Genomic DNA, 26,429 nt, shown 5'->3' on the forward strand with positions numbered 1-26,429 from the left:
CAGGAGACCAAACTCCACTTCTCTCTAGGTGAGTTAGCCTGGGCAAACGTCTCTACCTTCTGCATCAGGTTCATTCTTTATAAAATGAAAGGACTGGAAATACCACCTACAACATTCCTTTCTTCTTTCCTTGTTTCTATGAAGTAGCACTTGCACAGCCCTTTTCAGCGATTTTTCAAAGCATGTTTGCCTCCTTACTATATCATTATATTATTTTTCCATCATCAAGGAGGTAGGGGAAATAACGTTGGTGCTTGATGGTCCCTTAGAGACAAAGGCACTCTGATTCTTGGCTGGGGTCCCACTTAGTAGGTGTAGGCATGAGTTTGGGGTCTTTTGAGAGCCAGGCTTTGAAGTGTTCAATGAGATGGAGACTTGAAGGAGGCCAGGCCGGGTATGGAGCCTATGGATTCCTAGACTTCTAAGTTGCAGGTGGAGTAATACTGCCTCTTTTTTAGAGGTGAAAAGACATGCTCTTCTTAAGCAGATGCTTACTGATAATAATCAGTCAATCAATTGGGAATAATATGGAATTACTTATGCGCAAGGCCCCTGTGGTAGATATTTAAGAAATATTTGTTGACTAACTTAATGGAGGGCCAATAGCCAAGTTTTCAACTTGGAGAATTCATCATTTAGAGTTGATTAATCACATGGTATCAGTCAATTTTTTTTCTATTGTGAATGGGACATTAGAAGTTCTGGTTTCATATTTGAAGAGTAGTCACTTATGTTTAAATATTTTTTTCAAAGCCCATTTTACAGCTTTCACTAATTTTCTTTCCTGACTCATCACTTGACATAGCATCATCCCATGTACGTAGTACTGATCATTTCTGAGTGTAACTGCTTGTTTTGAACTGTTTGGTTGTGAATTCTGTACAATATTATTTGCAGATTGACATACAACCAAATGGTCTTGATTCAGAATTTTGTTGGTGATAATCTGCATGTAGACAATGTTGTAAAATAACTCAGCTTCTTCATTCAAGTATTATGAAAATTCTAGGACAATTAATTCATTCTGGGGAGCCCTGAGCTATAGTTTCTAACATTTCCACGTGGGATACAGCAGATATATAACGCGCAGACATCAAATTTCTTATTTTCTAATGTCTATGCTTTATATTCATAAATAACATTTTAAAAAGCATTTCTTTAAATATCACAGAAATTTATTGATTAGAAAATTTTCCAAGGTCACTGAGAAAGGCAAGATATGTCAGGTATTATTGTTTATGTTCTATGTACATTCCATTGCTTAGGGCCATCGATTTGCACACAAGAGTACATTGTTCATTGTCCATAAATAAGAATAACACTTGTGGGAAGAAAGCTTTTTTAAATTTATTTTTAAATTAAAGCTTCAGTCTTGCCATCTGTAAAATGGGTGTGATAATAGTATTCACTTCATGGGAAAATGGTGAATATTTAGAGAGAATATATTTAGATTGACCTATTAGAAATTACCATGTGATAGATCAAGAAAAGATCAAATGTTGGCAATTTCATATACGTAGTTCAACTTAATATATAAAGCACTTAACATAAGTCCTGTCACCTAGTAAGCACCTAGTAAAAATTAGCTATTATTTGTATCATCATTATATCTGTGAAGGAGCTGGCAGGGTGGCATAACATAATCATTTTCAAATGAAGGGAAACATTCAAGGATTCGTCAAAGTGTGGCTAACATCAGGGTTCTGGATTCCCTCTATTCTGTGACTAAATATAACTGTGTGGGTAGAGACATACATGCATCATGAGATGCGTGATGTTGGGCCAACATTTCCCCTCTCAGGGTCTCAGCTTCTTTTTCTCTTTTCTCATTTGTAAAATTATGTTCATTGCAGCTCTAAAGTTCTGTGGATTTATGATATCATATAAAAATAATCCTTTACATATTCAGGAACAAATACTGTAGTTCTGCAAAATAAGTCTGCTTTTTTCTAATTTCAAATTTCCATGCCCATTGTCATTATAATACATACTGACTGAGCCTTTTATTTTAACATGGATTTAGACCTGATGTCAGAGCCTGTTCAAAGTATTGAGATGTGCAAGTGTTTTCCTTGGGGCCGGGAAGCTGCTTTGTCATGCTGGAGCAGTGGGCCAGAGAGAAGCATGGAGCTGCCAGGTGGTGACTGGCCACCAGGCGTGATTTCAGACACTCCCCGTGCCTGCCAATTTCTTAGCAAAGTGATCCCTGTTGCCAGACATTCTTTAACAAAGGACAAGGAAAGATGAGGGCCCAGTGGTATGCTGGTAAATGTCTAACAGTCATTGTAGTGGTAATGGCAGTAGAGAATATGGGAGAGCCTTTGTTTGTGGTGTTTGCCAATTTCTGTACAGTAAATACTCCCATCATGACCAATGTCAAACTACCAATGTAAAGTCTACTGGCTCACAGAACTCCTGAAAATGTAGCAATCAGCTCTTATGTGGGCCAACATAAGCAGGCTCCAGCACACCACTGGCGGGGGCAGGCTTAAATAAAAATAAACTCTGGAGAGGTAGTGACCTACTGAACAACGTGCTTAGTTGTACAGGACTGATATCAGATCCTTTTTAGGGGTAAAAGAGAGAAATGGGGGGGCGGGGGCCTCAGGCACTTTGAGTAAGCATGAGATGGGAGGGGCAGCACAGCACAGATGGGAGACAAGTGTCACAGAATGGTGAGGCCAGAATAGTCTGCTACAGCTGGATTCAAATGCTGCTTCTATCACTTTCTAGTTGTGGGATCTCAGGCAAGACATTTAACCTCTTTAAGCCTCTGTTTCCTATTTGTAAAGTAAGGACCCCAACACTACTCAATGCTGAGTATTTCATGAGAAAAGTATGCTATAAGCTTGGTACTAATAGGACCATCTTGATCTTCTGAAAGGCCCTAAGGAGAAATGGAAAGGTTTCCCTATTTTAATGACTCTTTGCACCTTAGGAAACAAGTTTTCCATGGTCACCATAGCATGGGAGCCATTACCACTTACACAGGACAGGAGAAACAGTCAAGATCACCATTCTAGTCATTTTCTGGATAGGGCCACCACTCCTCATGGACACTTCCCTTTAGCCAAAGTCTGATCTAGCAGCAGAAACATCTCTTATAATATGCATGCTTCCTAAATTAAAGATGGCAGGTGGGAAGAGGATCCCCTTTCCTTGTTTTTGGCAACATTATTGCATAGTGGTCAAAAACACAGCTTCTGGTGTCAACGGATTTGGGTCAAAGAGCAGCTCTACCACTTAAGAGCTGTGTGGCTTTGCAAAGGTTGCTGAAGGCTGTGTGACCCTCTATAAAGCTATTTACATGTTTTAAAATGATCAAACATTCCTTCTTTATTTTTTTAATGAAATGAATGTCACCATTATTCTAATAATTATAGTAACTAATATTTACCGAGTACTTACTATGTGTCAGTCACTGTGCTAAATGAATTATTTCATCTAATCCTTACACCTACCCTGTAAGTTAGGAACTATCATTACCCCAATTTACAGAGCATGTAACTGAGGCAAAGAGAATTTAAATAACTCCCTTATGTCTCCAGAGCCAACACAGCCTCCCTGTCAAACAGTTCTTATTACTATTAACAGTTGCTGCTCATAGGCAATGGGCGATTCCACTGGGTTATTACAAAGTACGTAATGCCTTCTGGCTCTAGAGCCCTCCATGTAAAGGGCAGTCCTGAAAATCAGCAACCATGCCACATAGGTCTTCTGCAATGAAATGTGTTAGGAGTTCTATCATTTCCACATATACTCCAGGACAAATCTTTGTCTCCATTCACTTCTGGGAGCCTCCACCATGTGTCCAAATTTTAGCACTGAAAGTTCCTCTAGGATCTGTCCATTTCTCTCCATTTCCTAGAGTCACCTTCCTCGTGGAAGCTGCCAGCATCTCTCACCTGGGATTGCTACCACTTCATAATGGTCTCCCTGCACCCACTCCGCCGCCCCCCCACCACTCCATTCCCCACACAGTAGCCAGTGTGAGCTTTTCACATGGTGACTGTGATCATGTCCTGATGACCCTCATCAGAAGCTGGCATGTCCCTTCAGTGGTTCTCCCTTTACCCTGAGCGTGGACGCCAAAATCTATCCCACGGTCTCCTCCATTTCAGCTCATGCTCCTTTTCCTCCCATCTCACTGAGCTCCAAACACATAAGATTTTCTTCAACTTTAAGACCCCCCATTTTGAAGGTCACTTGCTTGGGGAAGACTTCCTTCATTTCCCTAGCCTAGGTCATCTCCTCTTGTTACGCTCTGATACAGTGGCACATACGCTTCTGCAAAGTGCATGCCAAATTTGTAATTACCTAGTTATTAATGTGATTATTGCACTGATGTCATTCCCCTCCATTAGACTGTAAGCTTTACAAGGGCTGGTGCCCAGTTTGCTAAAGACGGCATCATCAGGGTCTACCACAGTGCCTGGTACATATTACTCACTCATTATTTGCGAAAGAAAGAAAAGAAGGGAAGGAGGAATGTGTAGTTGGAGAGGTTAGAGTTACACACAGGGACCCCTAACAGAACAAGGCTCAACACCAAAAGAGTTCAGAACAAAGCAAGTGATAAAGGACTTCAAACAGGAGATTCCTGGGTGCAGGAGTAAGTAATTAGGACTCCCTGGAGGCAGCAGATCATGGCTAGCCGTGAGAATTCAGGAGGTTGGAGTCTTAAGATTTAGGTCAGAGACACACGTAGAAACCAGCAGGTAGGCCATTCCTTCCCCCCTCCCAACTCTTTTTAAAAGAACCAAGCAACTCTGTTCTCTTTTACCCTCCACCCTGTCTTACCCTTCCTTCCTTCCCTTTTACAGCTAAACCCTTGGTAGATAGCATTCTCAGAGCTACCCGAGCATTTTTGCTTGAGACTTTCACCACTCGTGATCTCTCTCCACTTCATTCCTACGTGACTGAGTTGCCTTCCAGCTCAGCTCCCACTGACACTCAAGGCTTCCTACAATCGACTATCCATACAACACCTAGAATAGACTTTTAAAATGAGAAATCAGATATTATGCCCTACTGTAAAGCCCTCCGTGACTGTTTAGAGTATTTAAGTTAATCCTCAACTATGGCCTACAAGACTCTTCACCCATGGTCCCTACCTGCCTTGCAGATTCATTTATTCTGATCCCTTCATCCATCATATCTGACTTCTTTCTGAACCTTGAACACTCCAAGCCATGCCCCCCGCTAGGGCCTCTGTACAGGAGCAGGACTAGGGTGAGATACACTTAAGGGGCCGCTCACTTTTAGGTCCTGCAGGGGCAGGGTCTTTGCATTAGCTGTTCCCACTGTCTGCAACAACCCAGACTTTTGTAGGTTGGTTCTTTATTGTTTCCCTTCTCTTCAAGTACTTTCCCAGAATCCTGTTTGTTTTTCTCTTCTTTCAAAGTCCATAGGCACTTCAGTAATCAGTATCTGCACTTATTTACTGGGTTTATTGATGTGCTTCCCTGTCCATTTTCTGTCTTACGTCCACCGGAAGGTCACTTCCATGAGCGACTGACTGCCTCGCTCATCCCTGTAACCTCTAGTACGGTGCTGGGCACGTCGTAGGTGGTCAGTAAATATCCAGGGAATGAATGAAGGTCACATAACTCAAATTGAATTCAGAAGAGTACCTGGGAGCTAAAAATGTGGGCCTTGCCTAACCAGGCAAAGAAAAGTAAGACTCCAAAGCAAAGTACTTTGCAGTTCAGGCCACTCAAAGCCAAGAATGTGCGGTTTTGATGTCTGCATTAATGGCGTTTCTTTGTGAATTGATTTTTGCTTGTCTGATGTGATGTTGATGTTTTATGGAGATAGCCATTGGATAGAAAAGTCTTGTTTTAGAGGCAAATACTCCCAAGTTAAAATTAGATTCAATTCCTACTGCTCAGGGTCTAGTACATCCATTAATCAGTTTCTGTGGTAAAAATAGGCCACAGGGTAAGACCATAAATGTGAGGGCTTAGTTCCTGACTCAGTCTGGAAGAAAGGTTTCACTGGAAAGCACAAGAGCTCAGTTTCTTAAACCATGAGGTTCATGTAATATATGATATCTTTATCTCAAACTCAGAAATGGACCCTATGGAAAACGAGTTTAAAGCTCTTCTCACATTTTCAAGGCCCAAATAGTAGTCCTCATCCCCCCATTTCCCTAACTAACTAGTAGTAAATTCTTCCACTCATCAATGAGTTTTTAGGCCTACAGAAAATAGTATATCTTCCAGGACCTAATTTTCATTGAGAGGTTCGTCTGGGTTTGCCTTCACAAGACCCAGGAGCCTCGCTTAAAGTGATCCAGAGGAGGGAATGGAAGGTCTGACGTGGTTTCCCATGCACAGAAAATTCAGTTCCTTGAAATTCAGTGAAAGTTGTCAGTATTTTAATGGAATAAGAACCTGATCCAAACTCTTATGTCGCCATATAATTCCCACTAACCTAGAGTTATTTATAAGTAGACTTCTCATTATATTTTCCTTTTTTTGATATTCAAAAGTCACAGAATTATACCTGCATATTATAAAAAATTCAAATACAAGACTTTTCTCTCTAAAATGACATGTATTTGTGCCAAAGCTTTATTACTATTATTATTATTAACCTAACACTGGATCAGGGAACTGTTTCTATTCTGGTATATATAGATTTACCCATTTGTTCAGCAAAATTTCCTGAGCACCTACTATGTGCAGGGTGTCATGTTAGAGACTAGGAATACAGTGGTAAGTAATAGAGACAAGGTGTCTGACCTCATGCTTACATACTAGTGGGGGAAACAGACAACAAGCAAGTATATAAATATATAGAGCAGATACAGACTGCTGTAGGTTCTATGGAAAAACTAAGCAGTTGCTGGGGCTGAGTGGGAAGAGTGGTCAGAGAAGAAATTTCTATCCAGGGTAAAACTTGAAGGATGAGAAAGACGGTCAAGTTAAGAAATGGAGGAGAGCATTCCAGGCAAAAGGAACTGCCAATACAGCATCCCTCTTCCGGGGATACTTGGTCTAGACTCATCCTACTCCACGTTTTGGTGGAAAAGCACCTGGTGTACCAACACTGAGGACCTCAGGCTCACACTGAGCTCGAGTGGCCTTTAACAGCAAAGACTGAAAACAAGTTAGAATCCAGTTAAATCCACAATTAATCTCCAGAGACAGAGCAGTGAACCTTCACACCTCCATACTGTTAAAAAAATTAATGAAACAATTACACCCAATTGTTCTCCAAAACCCTTTGGTCTAAAAACATCAATTTACTGGCTCTGTGAGAATGATCTTTACTCTCATGCAGACATAAATTTTGTGTAGTTATAATCATAATGCATGACAATTTTATATTTTTCCATTTATTCTTTTTCCATTATTCTTTTGTAGATACATTTCCATTCATGGCCTCCAAAGTAATCATTTTCTCAAATATATGATTTTTTAAATAATCGAGTGGTTCATGTCAGAGATGTACTTATCTGTTTTCTGTACCGAACACATCGACGAACTTATCTATCATGTATTGTTTGACATTCAGGTTGTTTTCAGGTGTAGTGAAAATGCTGAAAAATAACAGTATACCTAATATAGAACTTTCTGCTTTTTAAAATCGGCTCTTTAGGATAGAGTTATGTGGGATAACTGTGTCACGGGATAGCATTTTCTGATCTCTACCGTTTGTTGCTACATAATCTTCCAAAGAGATTGAAGCAATGCATGGGGCCACCAATAGTTACCAGAATCATTGGAGAAGATTATGTTTCTAAGAAGAAACTAATAAGAAAACAAAAGAATCCCATTGTTGTGGTGATCTTCAAATATCTAATACTATTTTGATAGGTTTTAAATGGTATAGTGAGAGAAAGGTCAAAAATATAATATTTTATACATGGGCAAGATAATTTGATTTAAAATCAGTCTTATGTGTATGTAGATGAACCCACCCTATATAGTAGGATTGAAAGGGTGCCAAAAAGCCCCCTACTCTGCAAAATATTCGTCTCCCTAGATGATCACCTTAGGGGGTCTGAAAGGTTCACGTGAATGAGCTCTTTGGGTTAGATCATCAAGACTCTTTATCAAGAAGCAAATGAAATACAGAAAGGTATGACAAAAGCCATTTTTGACTGCTCTGTAGAGGTTAGCTCTAACTTTAGATAGGGCCTCAGGGACTGAAAGTCTCAAGCAGACTGTAATTCTGTAATTCTAGAAAAGTGAGATAAGGTGAGAAAGCAACAGCACAGCAGCTTAACAGAATGGGGACCTGGTACTGATTAATCTGGGTGACCTTGGTCAAGTCCTTCTTCTGTCTGGGATTTGGTTTTCTTGTTCATACTATCAAGGGATTGGACTAGATCAAAGTTTTCCAACTTTTTAAAGCCTGGAGCCCCCTTTTAGTATAAAATTACACGTGTCATTCCCATTCCCATATGTGAAACAGAAGAAGAAGTGTTCTAGTTGAAGAGAGAACAAGGAGGCTGCCCAGAACCCTACACTCTTGGCCTTACCCTTGACCTGCAATAATCACGAAGGTGCTTCCAATTCTATGACCTCGGTCTCCCCAGGCTGTAAATTGAATAGTAGAAATGAAAAGATAACAGCTAGTTTAGAAAGTCATTTCACCTTGAAACCTCATCTCTAACATAAAAAGATGGATTGAATGATCTCTAAAGACCCCACCAGCTCAAAAGAAGTGGAAACTATGTGATTGCATCTCACTGCCAATGATATCAGGAATTCACAAATAGACATGGAGATTAGTTAAATATGGAAATCTTTCCAGGAAGTAATACAGCTAAGAGAAGGTTAATAACTGTATGGCTGATAAAAAACCATGTTATCAAAATCCACGCATGAACCCAAGAATGCACCCTAAAAAGAAGGCATTTCAAATGTAACCAACATAAAATTTAGAATAATATGAGCCAATACCTAATGAGTCCTTGCTGCGTTTCAGGGCACCAGATTAAGAGCTTTACATGTATCGTATCAAAAATATTCACAATAACCACATGCAGTAGGTCCTATTGTTATCCCCATTGTATTGATGAGAAAAACAGAGGCTTGGAAAGGCTAAGTGTCTTTTCTCAGGTCAGACATCTGGGACAAATATTAAAGTTGGAATTAAGTATTCTACAATGGATATTTTCAGATCTAGGCCTTGTTTGGGTCTGAGAAGTCTTATAATAGAAGCCATGGTGACTGAGAAGGGAGAGTTGGGGCAAGGACTCATTGGTGAGTTTCCAACACTGTCTAATGAAGTCCTGAGTGGGGACCAGTAGGAATGCTCCTGTTAGCTCAGCGGGCCTACCTGAATGACAACACAACAACAAGAGCAGCCTGCAACAAAAACCACAAGGAGAGGACTGAACACGTTCCTATGGATTTTTCTCATTTATCCTCACAATTCTTTGAAGAAGATAAAAGTCAAATTCTGTTTTAGAGATGAAGCAATCGAGACACAGGGAAGTTAAGCAATTTGCCCAAGGTCACAATAGCAACTGTAAGTACAAAAGCAACAACTTACCTTAGGATTAGGGATTCCTTGTAGTTTGATCCCACACTGCTTCCTTGCCTGAAAGCAACCAGCATAATCAACTTATCAGCTCTTCCAATGATCCTTTATGCATATATATATAAATACAAATAAACTTTCTTCTTTCCCTCCTTTTTATACAATGGTAGCATATGCTACATACACTTCCTAACTTTTCTTTTGGTTGATTAGCAATACTTCTTGAAGATCAATCCATACTGATATGCGAGGGGCTTCTTTATTCTTTTTTTTGGGGGGGGTGTTGCATAATATGTTGTTGTATAGATAAAAAAACTATTTTGATGGACATTTAGTCTGTTTCCAATTTTTTTGTCATTACAAACAATGAGGAATGAATAACCTTATAGGTATCTCACTTTCTATATGTATGAATATGTCTTAACCAGGGGCAATATTGCCCACCATTGGCAATGTCTGGAAATTTTTGGTTGTCATAACTGGGGAAGGGGGTGCTATTGGCTTTGGTGGGTAGAGCCAGGGTGTTAAGTACCCTACAATGCACAGGACAAACTCACAACAAAGAATTATTCAGCCCACAATGTTAATAGTGCCAAGGCTGGGAAGCTGTGGTCTATAGAAAACATTTCTAGAAGTGGGATTGCTGTGTCAAAGGATATTTACATCTGTTATTTTGCTGAACATGACCTAATTATTCTTCACGGAAGTTATACCAATCAACATTCTCCAGGGCCACGTGTAAAATTCTTGTTTTCTCAAAACCTCACCAACAGTATTATCATATGTTTTGATCTTTGCAAGTCTGATAGACTTAAAAAATGGTATATCAGTAAAATTTATTTACACGTCTATTATTATAGTCACTGAGCATCTTTTCATATGTTTAAGAGCAGTTTAGATCCCTTTTGCCCATCTTTCTACAATGTTGTTAGTATCTACCTTAATAATTTGTAGGAGCTCTTTATCTATTAGCTAAAACCTTTGGGCAGGCTAGTTTTAACTTACCTCTACGTTGTCAAGAAATTGTTATCCACTTGCCAATCATTCTAGATGTCTTTTTCAAATCATTTCTGTTAAGAGTTTTGTCATGGAGTCCACAAATATTACTTTTTGCTGCACACTTGGTCCTACCTGCTGTTCCCTCAATCAACCAAGTAACAAATAATCAATTGAACATCATCTCTGTGCAAGGAGTTATTTCCTGAAATCTAATGAAGTTGTTATCCATTTATATACTTTGGCTGCTGAATCGCCAGTGCTCGAAAGGTAGATTCAAAAATACATTCTTTCAAACTCATTCGAAATCTAATATGCCCTATATTGGAAAGAAGGAGGGCTTTGAAAGTGCATTCAAAGACCAGAGATGCTGAGAGAGAAAATGTGCAGGACACCTTCAGGGTCTACTCTGTACCACTTAGTTCTTGCTCTTAATTTCCACATTAAGTCCTTTTCTCTCTACCCACTTTTGTAAGCAAATTTAAACGAACAATGCTTTTTCAAGGCTAAGATCACTAATATCATTGCTAAGAAGAATTAGGCTGGAATTATTCCTGAATTGTTGCATCACCTCTAAGACAAATACACCACATAAAAGCACACAGAGCTGTTTATTAATCTATAAAGAAAATGACTAGCACTCAAGGAGAGCAGGAGAGGAAATGTCATGAACTTGAACCTCCATGGATACAGAAAAGCAGGCGGCAGGTGCTGCCTGGCTGCCACTGACTGCTAAAGGGGTCACAAGGTTATAAAAGCAAAGAGCTGCGTCATTTTGCACACCCAGCATTTGATGTGTACCACTTGGCCTTCTCCCATAGTCATCTGTCAAACCCGTACTACAGTGTGGTGTTTTTAAAATGCGTGACTGCTTTAAAATAGTATTTTTATTTTTCTGCTTAGTAAATTTACATGCTCACAGCAAAAACTTCAAATATTATAATAATATATAACTTACCCTGCAAAAGTCTTCCATAGTGTCACCCACAAGGGAGAACCAGTATAGCAGTGTTACTTCCTGTAGTATTTCTTTGATTATTGAACATATTAATATATATTTATTATCTCTTTTCCCAAAAATGAGATGATGCTCCACCTATTGTTCTAAACCTACTTTTTACATTTTATATATATATATATTTTTTTTTCCCCTCCATATAGACCAGCTTTACTCTTTGTTGATGGCTACAGAGTGGTCACAAGACAGATGAACCATAACTAATCTGACCGTTTGTCTATTGGTGGGTATTTAGGTTTCTCTAGACTTTTCAGTGTAATAAATAATGCCACAAGGATTTTCCTACTTCTTTATATTTTAAACAAATATTTCCATAGGATAAACCCTATAAGGGAAATGTATTTATTTATTTTAGTTAACTGCTTTTAAGTACAATAAAAGAAATACACGTTCATGGTAAAATAGTGAAACAGTATAGAAGGATATGAGGTGAAAAGAAAGTCTCTCTACTTCCTACTCCCAAACCCCAGAACTACTCCCAGGAGTATCTGCTCTTAATAGCTTCTTGAGAGAAAACACATTCATAATTTTAATAGAGGATCCCAAATTGAGTCTGGAAACTGTATGAGAGTATAGTCCTGTTTCTTTTCTTTTCTTTCTTTCTTTCTTCTTGTTTTTTTTTGTTTGTTTGTTTGTTTTTGTGGGGAGGTGGGGAGAGGGTGAGTAAAATCCTTTTATTTTCAGGTAGTCAGGGTGCTACTACTAATGAGATGGTGGACTTTAAGGGAAGCTTGAGTGTTTTCCCCACAGCACAACCAGCCTCATCGTAAACCAAGGTGTGAAAAGCTGAGGTGAGGAAAGCCAGTTTACTCTGGTTTGGCCATGACGAAAAGGTCTTGTGGAAAGAAAAGGAGGCAGGTGTGGGATGGATCATAGTTTCCTGGCTTTAAGTCAGTCTAGGTGCCTCGAAACCTGCTACCTTAGCTCCAGATCTTCCCAGAACTTGAAAGTTTAGTGGGGGTAGGTCCAGGTGAACATGGACTGGGAGAGGGAAGAACCAGCAACAGCTAATTACAAATTACACTGGTGTTCTAGAAGACACTGCTGTTTCCATTGAGATCACATCTCTATCAGGTACCAAGTAGCTCAGGTCATTATAACCCTGAGTTGCAGCTGTCAGCAGCATCCCTACTCCCCAAGAACTAAATGATTCAGAAGACCTAAGAGAACTAAGCCCAGAGAACTGAGACAACTTGCCCAATAATACTTGTTCTCATAGGGATTCCAACCATGACTTTTCCAAGTTCCGAATTTCTGCTTGTCTCCCCTTCAGCATGAGGGTTCCCTTTGCCATAAAAGACAGAAAGCTGCATTGGGAGACTGGGAGGGAACTCGTGGGTTACCTCCAGCATGTTTTGCAGAGGGGATGGGACTAGAATCCAGGAAAGCTCCTAAAACCAATCTTAGAACTGATAGTCGGAATTCTGGTAGGGGTGGGCGAAAGCAGCCCCCAAGTCAGTCACTGAAGTTTCACCTCACATGACATCAGTTTTCATTTCGATTTCATCATTGTGCCGTTTCAGATTGGTACAATGGCTGGCTGTACCACACGCCAGAAGAAGCAATGAACAAAATATTCAAAATGCCTGGTTAAAATCATCAAAAGTATTTCCTAATCTTAAAGAAACTGATAAAAGCAGCATGTGGCTCCTTTTACAGTGTGATCCGAGAAAGCCTTTTTTTATTATTTTATTATTTTTGGCTGTGTTGGGTCTTTGTTGCTGTGCGCGGGCTTCTCATTGCGGTGGCTTCTCTTGTTGTGGAGCACGGGCTCTAGGCACGTGGGCTTCAGTAGTTGTGGATCTCGGGCTCTAGAGTGCAGGCTCAGTAGTTGTGGCGCACAGGCTTAGTTGCTCCGCGGCATGTGGGATCTTACCAGACCAGGGCTCGGACCCGTGTTCCCTGCATTGGCAGGCGGATTCTTAACCACTGCGCCACTAGGGAAGTCCCCGAGAAAGTCTTAAACGCATCGCTCCCCTTTGAAAAATACTGCTTCCCTTTGAAAAACACTCTCCCAGTTGATGCTTGAAATTTGATTATCAAATCTCCCTCTAGGTTTAAGTCTCTAATACCTGTCCTAATCCAAACTCCTGTGAAACATATCAAGCCTTAAGCTCTCAGGAAGTTAAATCTTAGGTGAATGACTATTTGGGTGAAGTTTTGACGGGTGAGGGGGAAGGGAAGCAGAGAGCTAAAGTCCCTACATTTGCTAAAATGAGAGCAAATGTGACACAGATGGGAAGACCAGGCAACAGGCCCCTTTCAAGGTTTTGCCCTGGTTTTACAAATAATTGGCAAAGTAAACAAATAACTCCGGAATGTCAAAATCACCAGCATCACCAGTTAAATATTAATGTCGTCCTCCCAAATGGTGGTTCTCAGTTACATATTTACCTGAAAGAAAACCCCAAAGAAAATGTGGACACATAAAGACAAGTGAGTGAGGTCTTGATCTTTGGGCAGCATTTGGAGAAGGAAAGGAAAGGAAGTAACATTTGGGTGGGTGGTTTATCATTTGAATGATTTTCTTTTGCTAGTAGGTTTATGTAGATCTTTTAAATCCTCTAAGTTAACCCACTGATTCAGGGACAGTTATTATTTCCACTTAAAAAAACAACAACAAGGCAACAGAGAAGTTGAGACATTTGCCTGAGGTTGCACAGCTGGTCAGACAGACATGGGTTTGCCTGATATGAAAGTTCCGTTTCTCTCTCACTCAGCCTCACTGGAGGAGAAGGCTGAAGTTCTACTGTTTTTCAGAAGGGTGGAGATGTCCTCTTTCATGGGTAACTGACACACAGCTTCTTACTGATGTATCTGCTGGACTAGCTGAGCAACCAAGGCACCAATGTTATAGGAGCGAAGAGGGAGCTCTGGGCTACCGCTTTGAAATCCAACATAAGCATTTCACAACCAAATGAGACAGAAACAAATCTCCACTGGGTCACGGCTTACAGAAATTGGTCATGCAATTGATTATTCAGCGTTGGGTTTGGGGAATGAAAGTCTCCTACCTTAAGTCAGGGCAGGTGCAAAGCCATGAAGCAGTCATTAAGCACTCAGGCTCTGGAGTCACAGAGTTGAGCTTGTATGCTCACTTATAAAGAGACTTGGTCCCTCTGAAACTCAATGTCCTCACCTGCAAAATGGGGGAATAATACTCTGTAGGACTGTGATTAAATGAGATGGCCTGTTGAGTGCCTGAAGTATAGAAAATGCTCCCAAATGTTATGGTCTTTTTGATTTTTCCTGCCTTCTTTAAAAGTCACAATCCAAAATTCTATTTCATAGGATACATTAACATAAAAAGAAAGGCGATATAAAAGCCACTTGCACAAGCTTACCTTGTACAAATATGTGGGCATCAGCATCTTTTTAGATTGTGTTTGACATATATCAAATGACCAGGGTGAAGCTTTGCCATATGAGGACAGCTTTGAATGTGGCCAAGAAAAGAGACAAGGCCAAGTGAAGTTCTGTGATCTTCACCTCAAGGGGTGCAGATGGAATAACGAGGAAGAATGAGGACCTGCTTTACTTGGTGTCTCTCTTTCTCTGGTGGCTTTCATGTGGCTTCCCTGGAAGGTTTTACGCTGGCATTTTTCAGAAATAGCGCAGTTGTTTGGGATGATTACAGGCAGTCACCATCTCCCAGAGACAAAGCTGTGTTTAGCTCACTGACCGACTGTCCCCCCCTGCCCAGCTAGGGGAAGGCACAGCTGACCCTGCTATTTACCACGTAGCAGATCTTTGGAGATCTGAGGAGAACTGGCCTTAGGATGTCAGAGAGACTGACCAAGCAGGACGCATTGTGAGGGGGGAACCTGATCACTCCTCTGGGGCTGAGAGTGAACTTTGATGATAGAATGTGAAATCCATTTCCCCCGAAGGCTCACCTGACAGTCTCTTAAAATCCATGTTGGAACTCAACGAATATTAAGAAGTCAGAGAAGATCATCTGAGTTTAGAGAAATCTTCCCTGGAAATCTTGAAGCCACACTGCCTAATAAGGTAGCCACCAGTCATGTGTGGCTACTGATCACTTGCAATGTGGAGAATCCAGATTGAGACATCTTGTAAAATACACAAAGTCTTAGCCCTTAAACATAATAGCTCTCAATTTTTTATGTTGATAACATGTGGAAATGATAATATTTAGAAATACTGGGTTAAACAAAATACTGTGCTCTTAAAATTAATTGTACTTGTTTCTTTTTGCTATTTTTAGTGTGGCTACTAGAAAATTTTAAATTCCATATATGGCTCACATTATGTTTCTGTGGGTTAGCACTGCTTTAGAACTTCACATAGAATTTGTATCCCTAGTCACAACTCCAGTTACTGTTTACGTCCACCTGATGCCCTGATTATGATGATCCCAGGCTATTAACAACTGATACTTATCCAGAATGTTTCTACCCCAGGGCTTTTGCTCTTGCTGTTTACTCTACCTCAGGGCTCACTCTCCCAGGCCTTCTCTTATCTGGCTCCTTTATTGACTTTCTGATCTCTTCTCAAATGCCCTGTCTCCAGTGAGGGCTGCCCTGACCACCAGTTGACCACATCAACCTGTCCTATTCTCCTCAGAGCACTTGTATATATTGTCTGCCTTCCCAACTAGACTAGAGCTCCATGAGAAGGTCTACCATGTTCATCTCTCTATTTCCTGCACTCAGAGCACCACCTGGCTCAGGGCTGGCCCTCAATAAATATTCCTGAATGGCTAAACGCATTAGCCTTAAGTCTGATTGAGACTATTTAAGCTGCCTTCCAACTCGGCACCCTTCGTTTATATCATCCTAACTGGGCACCCATGGTGGACCAGCCACTGTGATAGGCTTGGGGGATATGGTAACAGATGTCCTGGTCTTTACCCTCAGGAATGCAGGAGTTTCAGTGACAAAAATGTCTGCAAACAGAGTGGTCCTGTTACTGCCATGAGCCTTCTGTTGCATTTTACCATGTATGCTACTAAGGAAATAACCCAACAGAGGATGAAAACCAAGATAACCTCAAAGCTCAGACTCCCTGTTTATCACCTGTAACTGCAGATGGTTTTTGAGAAGACAGCTCTTTTGTGCTCTTCTGCTTTTGAAAACAGATTACCCATTCCAAAGACTATGATTATGGGCAGGATCAGGACACGTATTTCTAGCTATGAAACACTCTAAATGAGAAGAGAGTTTGGGTCCAAAGGGCACATGTTTTCAGAGGTTTTTAAGGGAAGACTGACCTCTTAATACATCCTGAGATTACAAAAGCACACTGGAGACCACTATGTAGAAGAGATGCTCATTTTCGTATTATATATCCTATAAATATGTGTGGGAAAGATAAATACATTCCAAATGGTTAACCTTGGCTAGCTCAGAGTTGTGGAGAAGGATAGGATACTGAAATACTAGAACTATTTTCTCAACATACCTCCATATTGTTTTATTTGTTACAATGAACATGGATAGATTTTGTACTTTCAAAAATGAATAAATTTGTTTTCAGAAAGAAAATTTAAAAAAAGGAAATGCCACAAAACTTCCCTGTATTCAATAAAGAGTACTTCTCACATCTTGAATTTTTTTCATCTCAATTCTGTGCCTCAGCTACTAAAGCAAAGGCTAGCCATTAGGCTGAGTATCAAAAAGTGGTGAGTAAAGCCTGAGCTCATTTCTGGAGAATTTGATGATGTCATACTTCCCAAATACTCACCAAGTGCCCTCATATATCACAACTCTCTTGCCATAGTTAGGACTTCTTTAACCTCTTTCACTAGGAGGGTACCCTTTATTGAGGGCACATATCATAAGCCAGGTCATTTGTTTACATACTCCCATCTTATTCTGCAATCAACACTTAAAGGGTAGGCATTATTATCCTCACTTCTCAGACGTGGAAACTGAAGTTCAGGGAGGTAGATGAATGACCCAAGGTCACAGAGCTGGTTAGAAGCAGAGCCCAACTTTGTCCCTAGCCCTTTCCAACCTTGTGCCTGATTCACCACCATCTGTGCTACCTCTTTCTTAAGGATAAGCTAAGATGAATTGTTTTGCAACTGGTTCCATAACTGAATTAAACTCTATTCTCAATGGAAGCCTAATTCCAGGCACCTGTGAAAGGCTCCTGCTCTCCAAAAGCTTTTCCCTAACTAGCCTTCTATGGACCCTTATCGTCTACCAACCTAACATGCCCTGGGATCCAAGGACAAGGACCCTTAGAAATGGGTAACATGTGACATGGTTATAAATCACAAAGACCATCATGTGAATTAGTTATCAAGGAATACATCTAGCAGCTTCCAAGGAAATGAGACATGGAGCCAGTAAAATTTAATGGGGGTGTGGAGAAGGGATAGTTACAGAGCAGAGTCAGGAATGTCCTACAGGGGTGCCATTGTGAGATCATGGATAACTAAGGGACACAGAGGAGGCAGATATAGAAAAGAAAGGTGCCACTAAAGGTATTTGTCACCAACCAGGTCAGGCCTGAGCTCACTTACTATGCTAATAAGGCCATGAACAGGTACAAAGCAGAAAAAAACTGGCACACGTGTGGTTTCCCACAGATTGCACTACCCATCCCAGCTGTAAGTTCTGCAAATGCTGCTGTTTGTCACAAGGTAACTGGGATATAAGGCACAGTGGCTCAATGAACAGAGAAGTCAGTTACTCCATCAAAAAGATGATTCAAATAACATGGTCTCCCAGAAGTCTGCTCAGAGTGTTCTTCTCAGGCACTGAGGGCTAAGAAGCTTCTGGATATTTGGAGGGTTGGTTTACAGTGGATCTTATCTAGTAATGTATTTCTAGAAGCAGCCTGGACAAAAATATTGTCTTCCTTCTTCCTTAAATGGAACGTGCTTTTTCTCCCCACAGAAAAAGCGCACTTTGAAGGGCTCCATTGAACTTTCCCGAATCAAATGTGTCGAGATTGTGAAAAGTGACATTATCATCCCATGCCACTATAAATATCCATTTCAGGTAAGTGCATCAGGAAAAGGGGCTAGTTCCCCATTCCTTGGACAATGGTTAAAATGCTCAGTCATTGTACAAGAAGGTGGGACAGAGATGACTCTGGTCAAGGGTTAGAACTTAGACCAAGCCCAGAAGAAATTGCTGTTTTCTTTCAACCGATGATGCATTCATTCATTCAACAAAGATTAACCACAAAATCTTGAAAAAGTTGTCATTCATTTCCCTTTCCCTCGTGTCTTCCCCACCTCAAGGAAAGTCCTAAGTACTCTGCTCCTGGGGGGAGGAAAAAAGCTATCCAGGGCCCCAAGCCTAATAGTCCATAAGGGTGGTTGACTCATGACTTGGGACAACAGGTTACAATACTTGGTTATAAATTGCTTGGAGGTCCTGGAGTAAAAAGACTCAGATTTTATAATCTGAGAACTATATGGAGTTGTGCTGTCCGATACAGTAGCCAGGAGCCACATGCACATGTTTACATTTAAATGTAAATTAATTTAAATTACACAATGTTAATCAGCTCCTGAGTCACACTAAGCCACATTCAACGAATAAACTTTTCACACCTTCAATAGCCACACGTGGCTAGTGGCTAATTTATTGGACAGCAGAGATTTTAGAACATTTCCATCACTGCAGCAAGCTCTATTGGACAGAGCTGGTGGAGAGTATATCTAGTCTTTAGGTCATGACATCATCTAAATCTCGTTACCACTCTTGACATTTATGGTTCTGAAAGAGTGGATATCTTCTTGCACATCCTAGGGTACCGTTCATGTTTACCAATCTGAGGAGTTAATATTCCACTTTTTAATGTGGCATAAAAAAGGACTTTTTTCCTACTAGAAATATGACCTCCACAAGTTGGAATTTTTAGTACCAAAAGTAAAAGGAATGACACATATTTTTCCCGTCATTAAAATTCCAATTACAAATGAGTGCATGGAAAAAAAAAAAAAAGCCTGGTGAAATTCAAAGATGTGTAGTACATTAATAGTATTTGCTCAATGTCAATTTCCTGGTTTTAAAAACATACTATGTTATGTAAGATGTTATCATTGGAGAAAAGTGGGTGAAAAGTATACAGGAACTCTGTACTATCTTTGGAAATTCTTGGGTGTCTTATTTCAAATTAAGAAGTTTTAAAAAATCTCGATTATATATTGATCATCTAATATCTTACTCTTTCATATGCCAGATTTTTTTTAATCACTGAAAAATTAATATGAGAAGTAAACGTCCTGTCTAGGTAAGTGGAGAACTCTTTTCTCCAGTGATTTGAATTTAGTGATGGCATACTGGTGACATGTATTCGAAGATGAGCTGTGGAGTTTCACCCTGTATCTGCACAGCATCCAAACTCCTGGATAAAAAGGACACTAGTCCCTAAATTACCCAAATGTTTGCCTTTTGATGACAACTTGAGACCCCACTCTTGGCCCAGTAAGCCAGGTGGGCCTGCTGTCAGTCATACATCTCTGGCTGCACTGTTCACCTTGAACTCTGTGTGTGTTTCCAGGTTGTGCATGACAACTACCTCCTGTATGTGTTTGCTCCAGATCGCGAGAGCCGGCAGCGCTGGGTGCTGGCCCTTAAAGAAGGTAATTAACCTCCTGTGCGACTGAATCCCTGAGATGCCTAGATCCTCTAGAAGGCTTGAGTTCCATGATAGACTAAAGGGTGGCTGATGGTCAAACATTTCTCCCTTTTGGTGCTGGTGGAGGGTCCCACGTTTTCAACTTGGGTAACAACCAGTATAGTACAGGGTCAGGCAAATCCTCTCTGCCACCTGCTTTTGTAAAGGTCTGAGATAAGGATGTTTTTAAATTTTTTTTAATGGTTCTATTTAAAAGGGTTATGTAAATACCTCCGTAATATATCAATTGTGCCTGCTGGTGAGCAAAACCTAAAATATTTACTACCTAGTCCTTCAAGAAAAAGTCTGCTGACCCCTCGTATAGTATGAAGAATAAGAGCATGGGCCCTTGAGTTAGATGACCTGGGTTTGAATGCTGGCTCTGCCACTCACTAGCCATGTGTGCTTGGGCAACTTCCTCAACTGCTCTGTGCTTCAGTTTCTCCACCTGTTTTTAACAAGGGGAGGAGGAGGGAATAAAAATAATAGTACCTGCCTCCTGGTATTATGCTAAGTAGAATAAGTCAGACAGAGAAAGACAAGTGCTGTATGTTTTCACTTATATGTGGAATCTAAAAAATAAAACAAATGAATATAACAAAAGAGAAACAGACTCACATAAACGGAGAACAAACTAGCAGTCTCCAGAGCAGAGAGGGGTGGGAGGAGGGGCAAAAGAGAAGAAGGGGATTAAGAGGTACCAACTACCAGTCATAAAATAAATAAGTCACAGGAATGTAATGTACAGCACAGGGAATATAGTCACTATTTTATACTAACTTTGTATGGTATGTAACCTACACAAACACTGAATCACTATGTTGTGCACCTGAAACTAATATCGTAAGTCAACTATACTTTTTTTTACATAAATTTATTTATTTATTTATTTTTGGCTGCGTTGGGTCTTCGTTGCGACATGCAGGCTTTCTCTAGTTGCAGCGAGCGGGGGCTACTCTTTGTTGCTGTACAAGGGCTTCTCATTGCAGTAGCTTCTCTTGTTGAGGAGCACGGGCTCTAGGTGCACAGGCTTCAGTAGCTGTGGCACACGGGCTTAGTTGCTCCGCCGCACGTGGGAGCTTCCCGGACCAGGGCTCGAACCTGTGTCCCCCGCGTTGGCAGGAGGATTCTTAACCACTGCGCCACCTGGGAAGTCCCAACTATACTTTAATAAATAAATTTTTTCAAAAGCACCTGCCTTCAGAGCTGCTAAGAGTAAGGCCCTTGGGACTATCCAGGCCCATAGTCAGAACCCAACAAATGTCAACTAGCCTTAAAGGTTTTCAGATCATTGTAAGGGTACTTCTTAGGACTCGCCTTCCCGACAGCATAATCAGAACCAGCACAGCGTGTATGAACATGAGATGTGGAGCCAGGCTGCTAAGGAGAAAATTCCAGCTCTGCCAACTATTAGTGTGTGACCTTGGGCAAATTCCTTGACTTTTCAGTGTCTCCATTTCCTCAGCTATAAATTCTGACTAGAAACAGGCAGTCATAGGGTTATTGTGAGAATTAAAAGTGTTAGGACGTTGATTCACTTTGTTATAAAGCAGAAACTAACACACCATTGTAAAGCAATTATACTCCAATAAAGATGTTAAAAAAAAAAGTGTTAGGACATGTCAGACACTTGGAATCATACCCAAAGAAAGCACTCGATCCATCTTACTATTATTATTATTTAATATTATTTTATTGTCATTTAGCCTGAAGCCCTGGATTTGCAGGAGAACTGGATTCAAATATTAATCTAAGTAGCTGTGGGGACTGAGGGTAGGCAAGCCATTTGAAATCTCGGGAGCCACGATGCCTCTATCTGAAAAATGAGAATAAACATACAAGTCTTATCTTCTTCCAAGGTTGTTGTGAGTCCCAAATGGCACGTGCCAGATAAACTGGGAAGGGCTCTCAAGTTTAACAGTCAACGGGCAGAGAACGAACCCTAAAGTACGAAGTAACCGAAAGGGCCCCATCTATGCTCATTGGCCGTTCTACCTCGGTGGAGGGGTTTTACTCACAGGATGTTAAAGCTGAAAGAAGCATTAGAGATCATCTGTCTAGTCCTCTGCTTTTTCATACTTTTTTTTTTCCTTAGGAGGAAAGCCTCTTTTTTCCTGTACCAAAATCTGACTTTAAAGCCACAAATCTAGAAAGGATAAAAGCAAAGTTGCTATAGTTGAAGGTGGGAGAAATGGAGTGGTGAGAATCCTACCTATTCAGCCTTCCCTAAATTCCCTAAGGCACTTTTGTGGGGCCCAAGGTCCCAGTCTAACAACATCATGGCACAGTGGGAACTGGGGCTCAGATGAGGTTTTTGCCCAACCTAAGGACACACAACTAACTCAAGGCAGAGCCGGATAAGAACCCAGATCTGCTGATGCCTAAATTCAATATGCACTCCTCCGTAAATGTATATGCCCGGAAAATAGGCCATACTTCTGACTATTCTAGGCAATACTCATGCAAACTCACACAGCAGGGTCAATCTCAAGGAATTATAAAGTTGGTGGCCCTTGATAGACTGACCTGGAAATAACTCTTCTGCCGGTGCCAACCCGTTTCAGAAACCAGAAATAACAACAGTTTGGTGCCCAAGTATCATCCTAATTTCTGGATGGACGGGAGATGGAGATGCTGTGCTCAACTGGAGAAGCTTGCTGTGGGCTGTGCCCAGTATGATCCCACCAAGAATGGTAAGTGACTATGAATTCCCTTTCTTCTTCGTACAGTGACTGGACTCTCTACTAGTAGGAAGGAAAGGCTCTTTGCTTCCCAACACCAGGGGTGTCCAGGATTGAATGCAAAAGTCCACAATTTCAAAATTTTCAGAAGGCAATCATCCTCCTCTACCACCAGTCTGTTGATGTTTTTTTTGTTTGTTTGTTTGTTTGTGGTACGCGGGCCTCTCACTGCTGTGGTCTCTCCCGCCACGGAGCACAGGCTCCAGACGCGCAGGCTCAGCGACCATGGCTCACGGGCCCAGCCGCTCCGCGGCATGTGGGATCCTCCTGGACCGGGGCACGAACCCGTGTCCCCTGCATCGGCAGGTGGACTCCCAACCACTGCGCCACCAGGGAAGCCCTGTTGATGTTTTTTCATCTCAAGGCCGATATCTTTTTAACTCCTTGCTACTCAAAGTGTGGTTCTTAGACCAGCGGCATCAACATCACCTGGAAGCTAGTTAGAAATGCAAATACTAGGCCCCCTCCTAGGTCTACTGGATAAGAATTTGTATTTTAACAAAATAAGATCCCCAGGAGATCTGTGTGCACAGTAAAGTTTGAATAGCACCACTATACCTTCAAGTTAGGAAATTTGATTGCCACAGTCTATTCAAATCTGAAGTTGTAGAGACAGCCCTAGAGATACATAATATTATCTATTACGGTGGCATCATATCACACGTGTTCAATCACACAAGTTGAATTCTATACACTTGGAGGGGGAAGTAAAACCAAAAAAACTGCTCATTTTACAATGTGGCTTCTCCCCACCTCTACTTACTTGCCCTTGACCTCCACAGTCTCAGAGAAAAGGAGGCCACAGCCTAACTGCACAGCAAAAACAAAAGATATTGTTTTTTGGCCTTTGAGGTCAAAGACCCAGGTCCTAGAGATCGGAGTGCACCTCGATTTTATCTTATGTGATGACTTTGGGACCTGAACCCCCAGTGAAGGGCAACTCCACTCTGATGCACTTTTACGTACATTACACTCTCATTCCTCATAACCACCTGGGGTAGATGGTATGATGTTAAAGAAAGAGGAGGCTTGAGGACTTCAACATGCTCAAGGTCATACAGCAAGGAGGTGCTCTGCAAAGCCACTGTTGACTAGGAATGATGGATCATGTGGATTGTTTGCTTCCATAGCCCTCTCCTCTCAACCTCTCTTACCGTACTTAACTTTTCTCATCCATCAGTTTCTTTTTTGCACTAAAACCTAATACCTCAGATTGACAGCCCAAGGCGGATGTGCTTAAATGTAACACGTGGCTGGGTTTTCTGCGGCTTCCTGAGTTGCAGCCCCTCTTAGTGCCACTATTTTTTTTTGCGGTACGTGGGTCTCTCACTGTTGTGGCCTCTCCCGCTGCGGAGCACAGGCTCCGGATGCACAGGCTCAGTGGCCATGGCTCATGGGCCCAGCCAATCCGCGGCATGTGGGATCTTCCCGGACCGAGGCACGAACCCGCGTCCCCTGCATCAGCAGGTGGACCCTCAACCACTGCACCACCAGGGAAGCCCTAGTGCCACTTTTAAAACAACTACTTCTCACCCTCTACCTTGGGAGAGAAAGTTCAAGGTTACCAGTCCCTTGGCCCAGAAGAATATTTACCTAGTTTTAGAGGTCAGTGATCCCCTGCATTAGCCCTGTGAACCATCCTCATGAAGGTTAGTATCTCACGAAAAAGAAATGGAAGGTTTTATATGAGTGGAATCAACCACAAGAACAGGATGGTGTGGGCTTGCCTCAGTGACTGAAAGCTCTTTCCAAGGCCAGAGTGGTCTCCAAATTCCTGCCAGCACCTTGCTGTAGGTCCTTGGATGGGTCACTTTGCCATAAAGGACCCTAATATCCTCATCTCTAAAATGGAAGGGGAAGTTTTAGGGGTCCTAAGATGAAATATTCTCTAAGCCCATTTCCAATTCTGAAATTCTTTGCAGCTATGTTTCTGTTTTGCAATTTCCACCACGCATGTAGCAGCTGTTCCTATCCAAGGCAGACAGTATTTCCCTCCACTGAGTGGTACACACATGATAGAGGTGGGAGAAACATCTGAATGACTCACCAGGGTAGGACTGGTCATGCTAAGCTCCTCCCCACATGAAGCCAGGGTCTAACCACTGCACCCTGCTGCTGCTCCTGCTTTTTAATTGCAGTCTACCACCATCTCCTCATCTGAGCCTGTCCTCACTTTCCCTTCCTCTGACTTGGCTTAAATAACGTCATGCACCATAGTTTCTAAAGAATTGAGAGCAGACTTTCGAAGAAGCACACTGCACTGGGCACGTAGCACATGATCATCTACTCTGAGTGAAGGCTTGTAGAATTCCCAGTGTTGGGCACATGTACCAAGCAGGGTCTAAGAGCACAGGGCTTCAGGATGAGAAACACCTGGTGTGAGTCCCAGCCCCCTCACGTCCTTGCTCTGTGACTTCATATATGTTACTTAACCTTTCTGAGTCTCTGTGCCTGTCTCCTCATCTGTAAAATGGGGATTATGAGGATAAGTAGCTACTTTGTGGGGGTGCTGGGAGACTCAGTGTGGGTGGGGAACGCTCTTAGCACAGCTGCAGGCACTTAGTGAGCTTGCAATAAATGGTAATTGTGTCTCCGAGACTTTCTCATTTGTGGACAGAAGAATCTGAAGCCGAGATAGTATGTGTGTGTATGTCTGGGAAGTAGCAGAGGTGGTTGGGTTTTAAACAGACTCTGCTATACCCAACGCACAGCAGCACTTAACGTCTGCAACCAGAACTGGCCCCGATCTCACCACATACGAACTTCACCCAGAGAGGGAGGAAGAAAGGCAAGAGCAAGGCCAGAGGAAGAAGAAAGAGAGACCAGGCACAGAATGCTCAGGGCTGGAAGGGCTCAAGTCCACGCAGCTTGTGTGTGGTGGAGCTGGGGTTAGGACACCTGGCTCCTGGCTCCAAGCTGAATGCCGAATAGGAACCATGTTTTCTATTATGTATGTCTCCTTCTTCTCTGTTAACTGCACACCCAATATCCAATCCTGCCCTTGCTTAAGGAGTTAGCACAAGGGCTGGGCTCCAGTGTCAATATGTGAATCTCTTCGTACTACATCCCTGACACAGGCTGCCCACCTCCAAGTCAACCCCCTGCAGAGATGAGGCGCTCGCCACCTGTAGATGCAGCCCACTCCCTGTTTACCTCTAATTGTTAAACAAGTCCTTGAACCGAGCAGAAGCCTGGGCACTGCCTCCCATATCACACATCCTCCCAGACACACAGACACACAACTTAGGTCCGTTGATTCCAGGCTTGACCTTTTTTAGTGCCTCAAAGGACAAATGCTGAGAGACACGGATGGAGAGATGAAAGGGAAGAGAGAGGGAAAGGGAGAGAAAGAAGAGAAGAGAAAGAAGAAAGAGACACAGAGAGAAGGAGCCATGGAGACACAAAGAGATAAACAGAGCAGGGTGTTGGGGTGTTGTCTGGGGGAGTCAGCAAGAACAAATACTGGGAGTCCTTAAGATAAGTAACTGAAAGTGGATTCCAGCCCTCTCAACAAGCAGCGCGACGACCTCTCACCTTACCCACCCCCTCCTCAAGCCCACAGGGGCATCAGG

General features: G+C 41.8%; 1 protein-coding gene across 3 annotated transcripts in view; it reads left to right on the forward strand.

Annotated features, from left to right (window-relative positions):
- Nucleotides 1-26,429, forward strand: part of ITK (IL2 inducible T cell kinase) — a 66,619-nt gene that overhangs the window by 883 nt on the left and 39,307 nt on the right. For all 3 annotated transcript variants that reach the window (XM_029217162.1, XM_029217159.1, XM_029217161.1), the window contains exons 2-4: nt 18,382-18,486; nt 20,000-20,081; nt 22,681-22,809. In XM_029217162.1, coding sequence (XP_029072995.1) covers nt 18,382-18,486; nt 20,000-20,081; nt 22,681-22,809 — 316 coding nt within the window. The remainder of the gene's footprint in view (nt 1-18,381; nt 18,487-19,999; nt 20,082-22,680; nt 22,810-26,429) is intronic.

Source organism: Monodon monoceros, unplaced genomic scaffold (assembly GCF_005190385.1).
Source record: "Monodon monoceros isolate NGI ecotype Baffin Bay Population unplaced genomic scaffold, NGI_Narwhal_1 Super_Scaffold_12, whole genome shotgun sequence".
In the NCBI taxonomy this organism is placed as follows: domain Eukaryota; kingdom Metazoa; phylum Chordata; class Mammalia; order Artiodactyla; family Monodontidae; genus Monodon; species Monodon monoceros.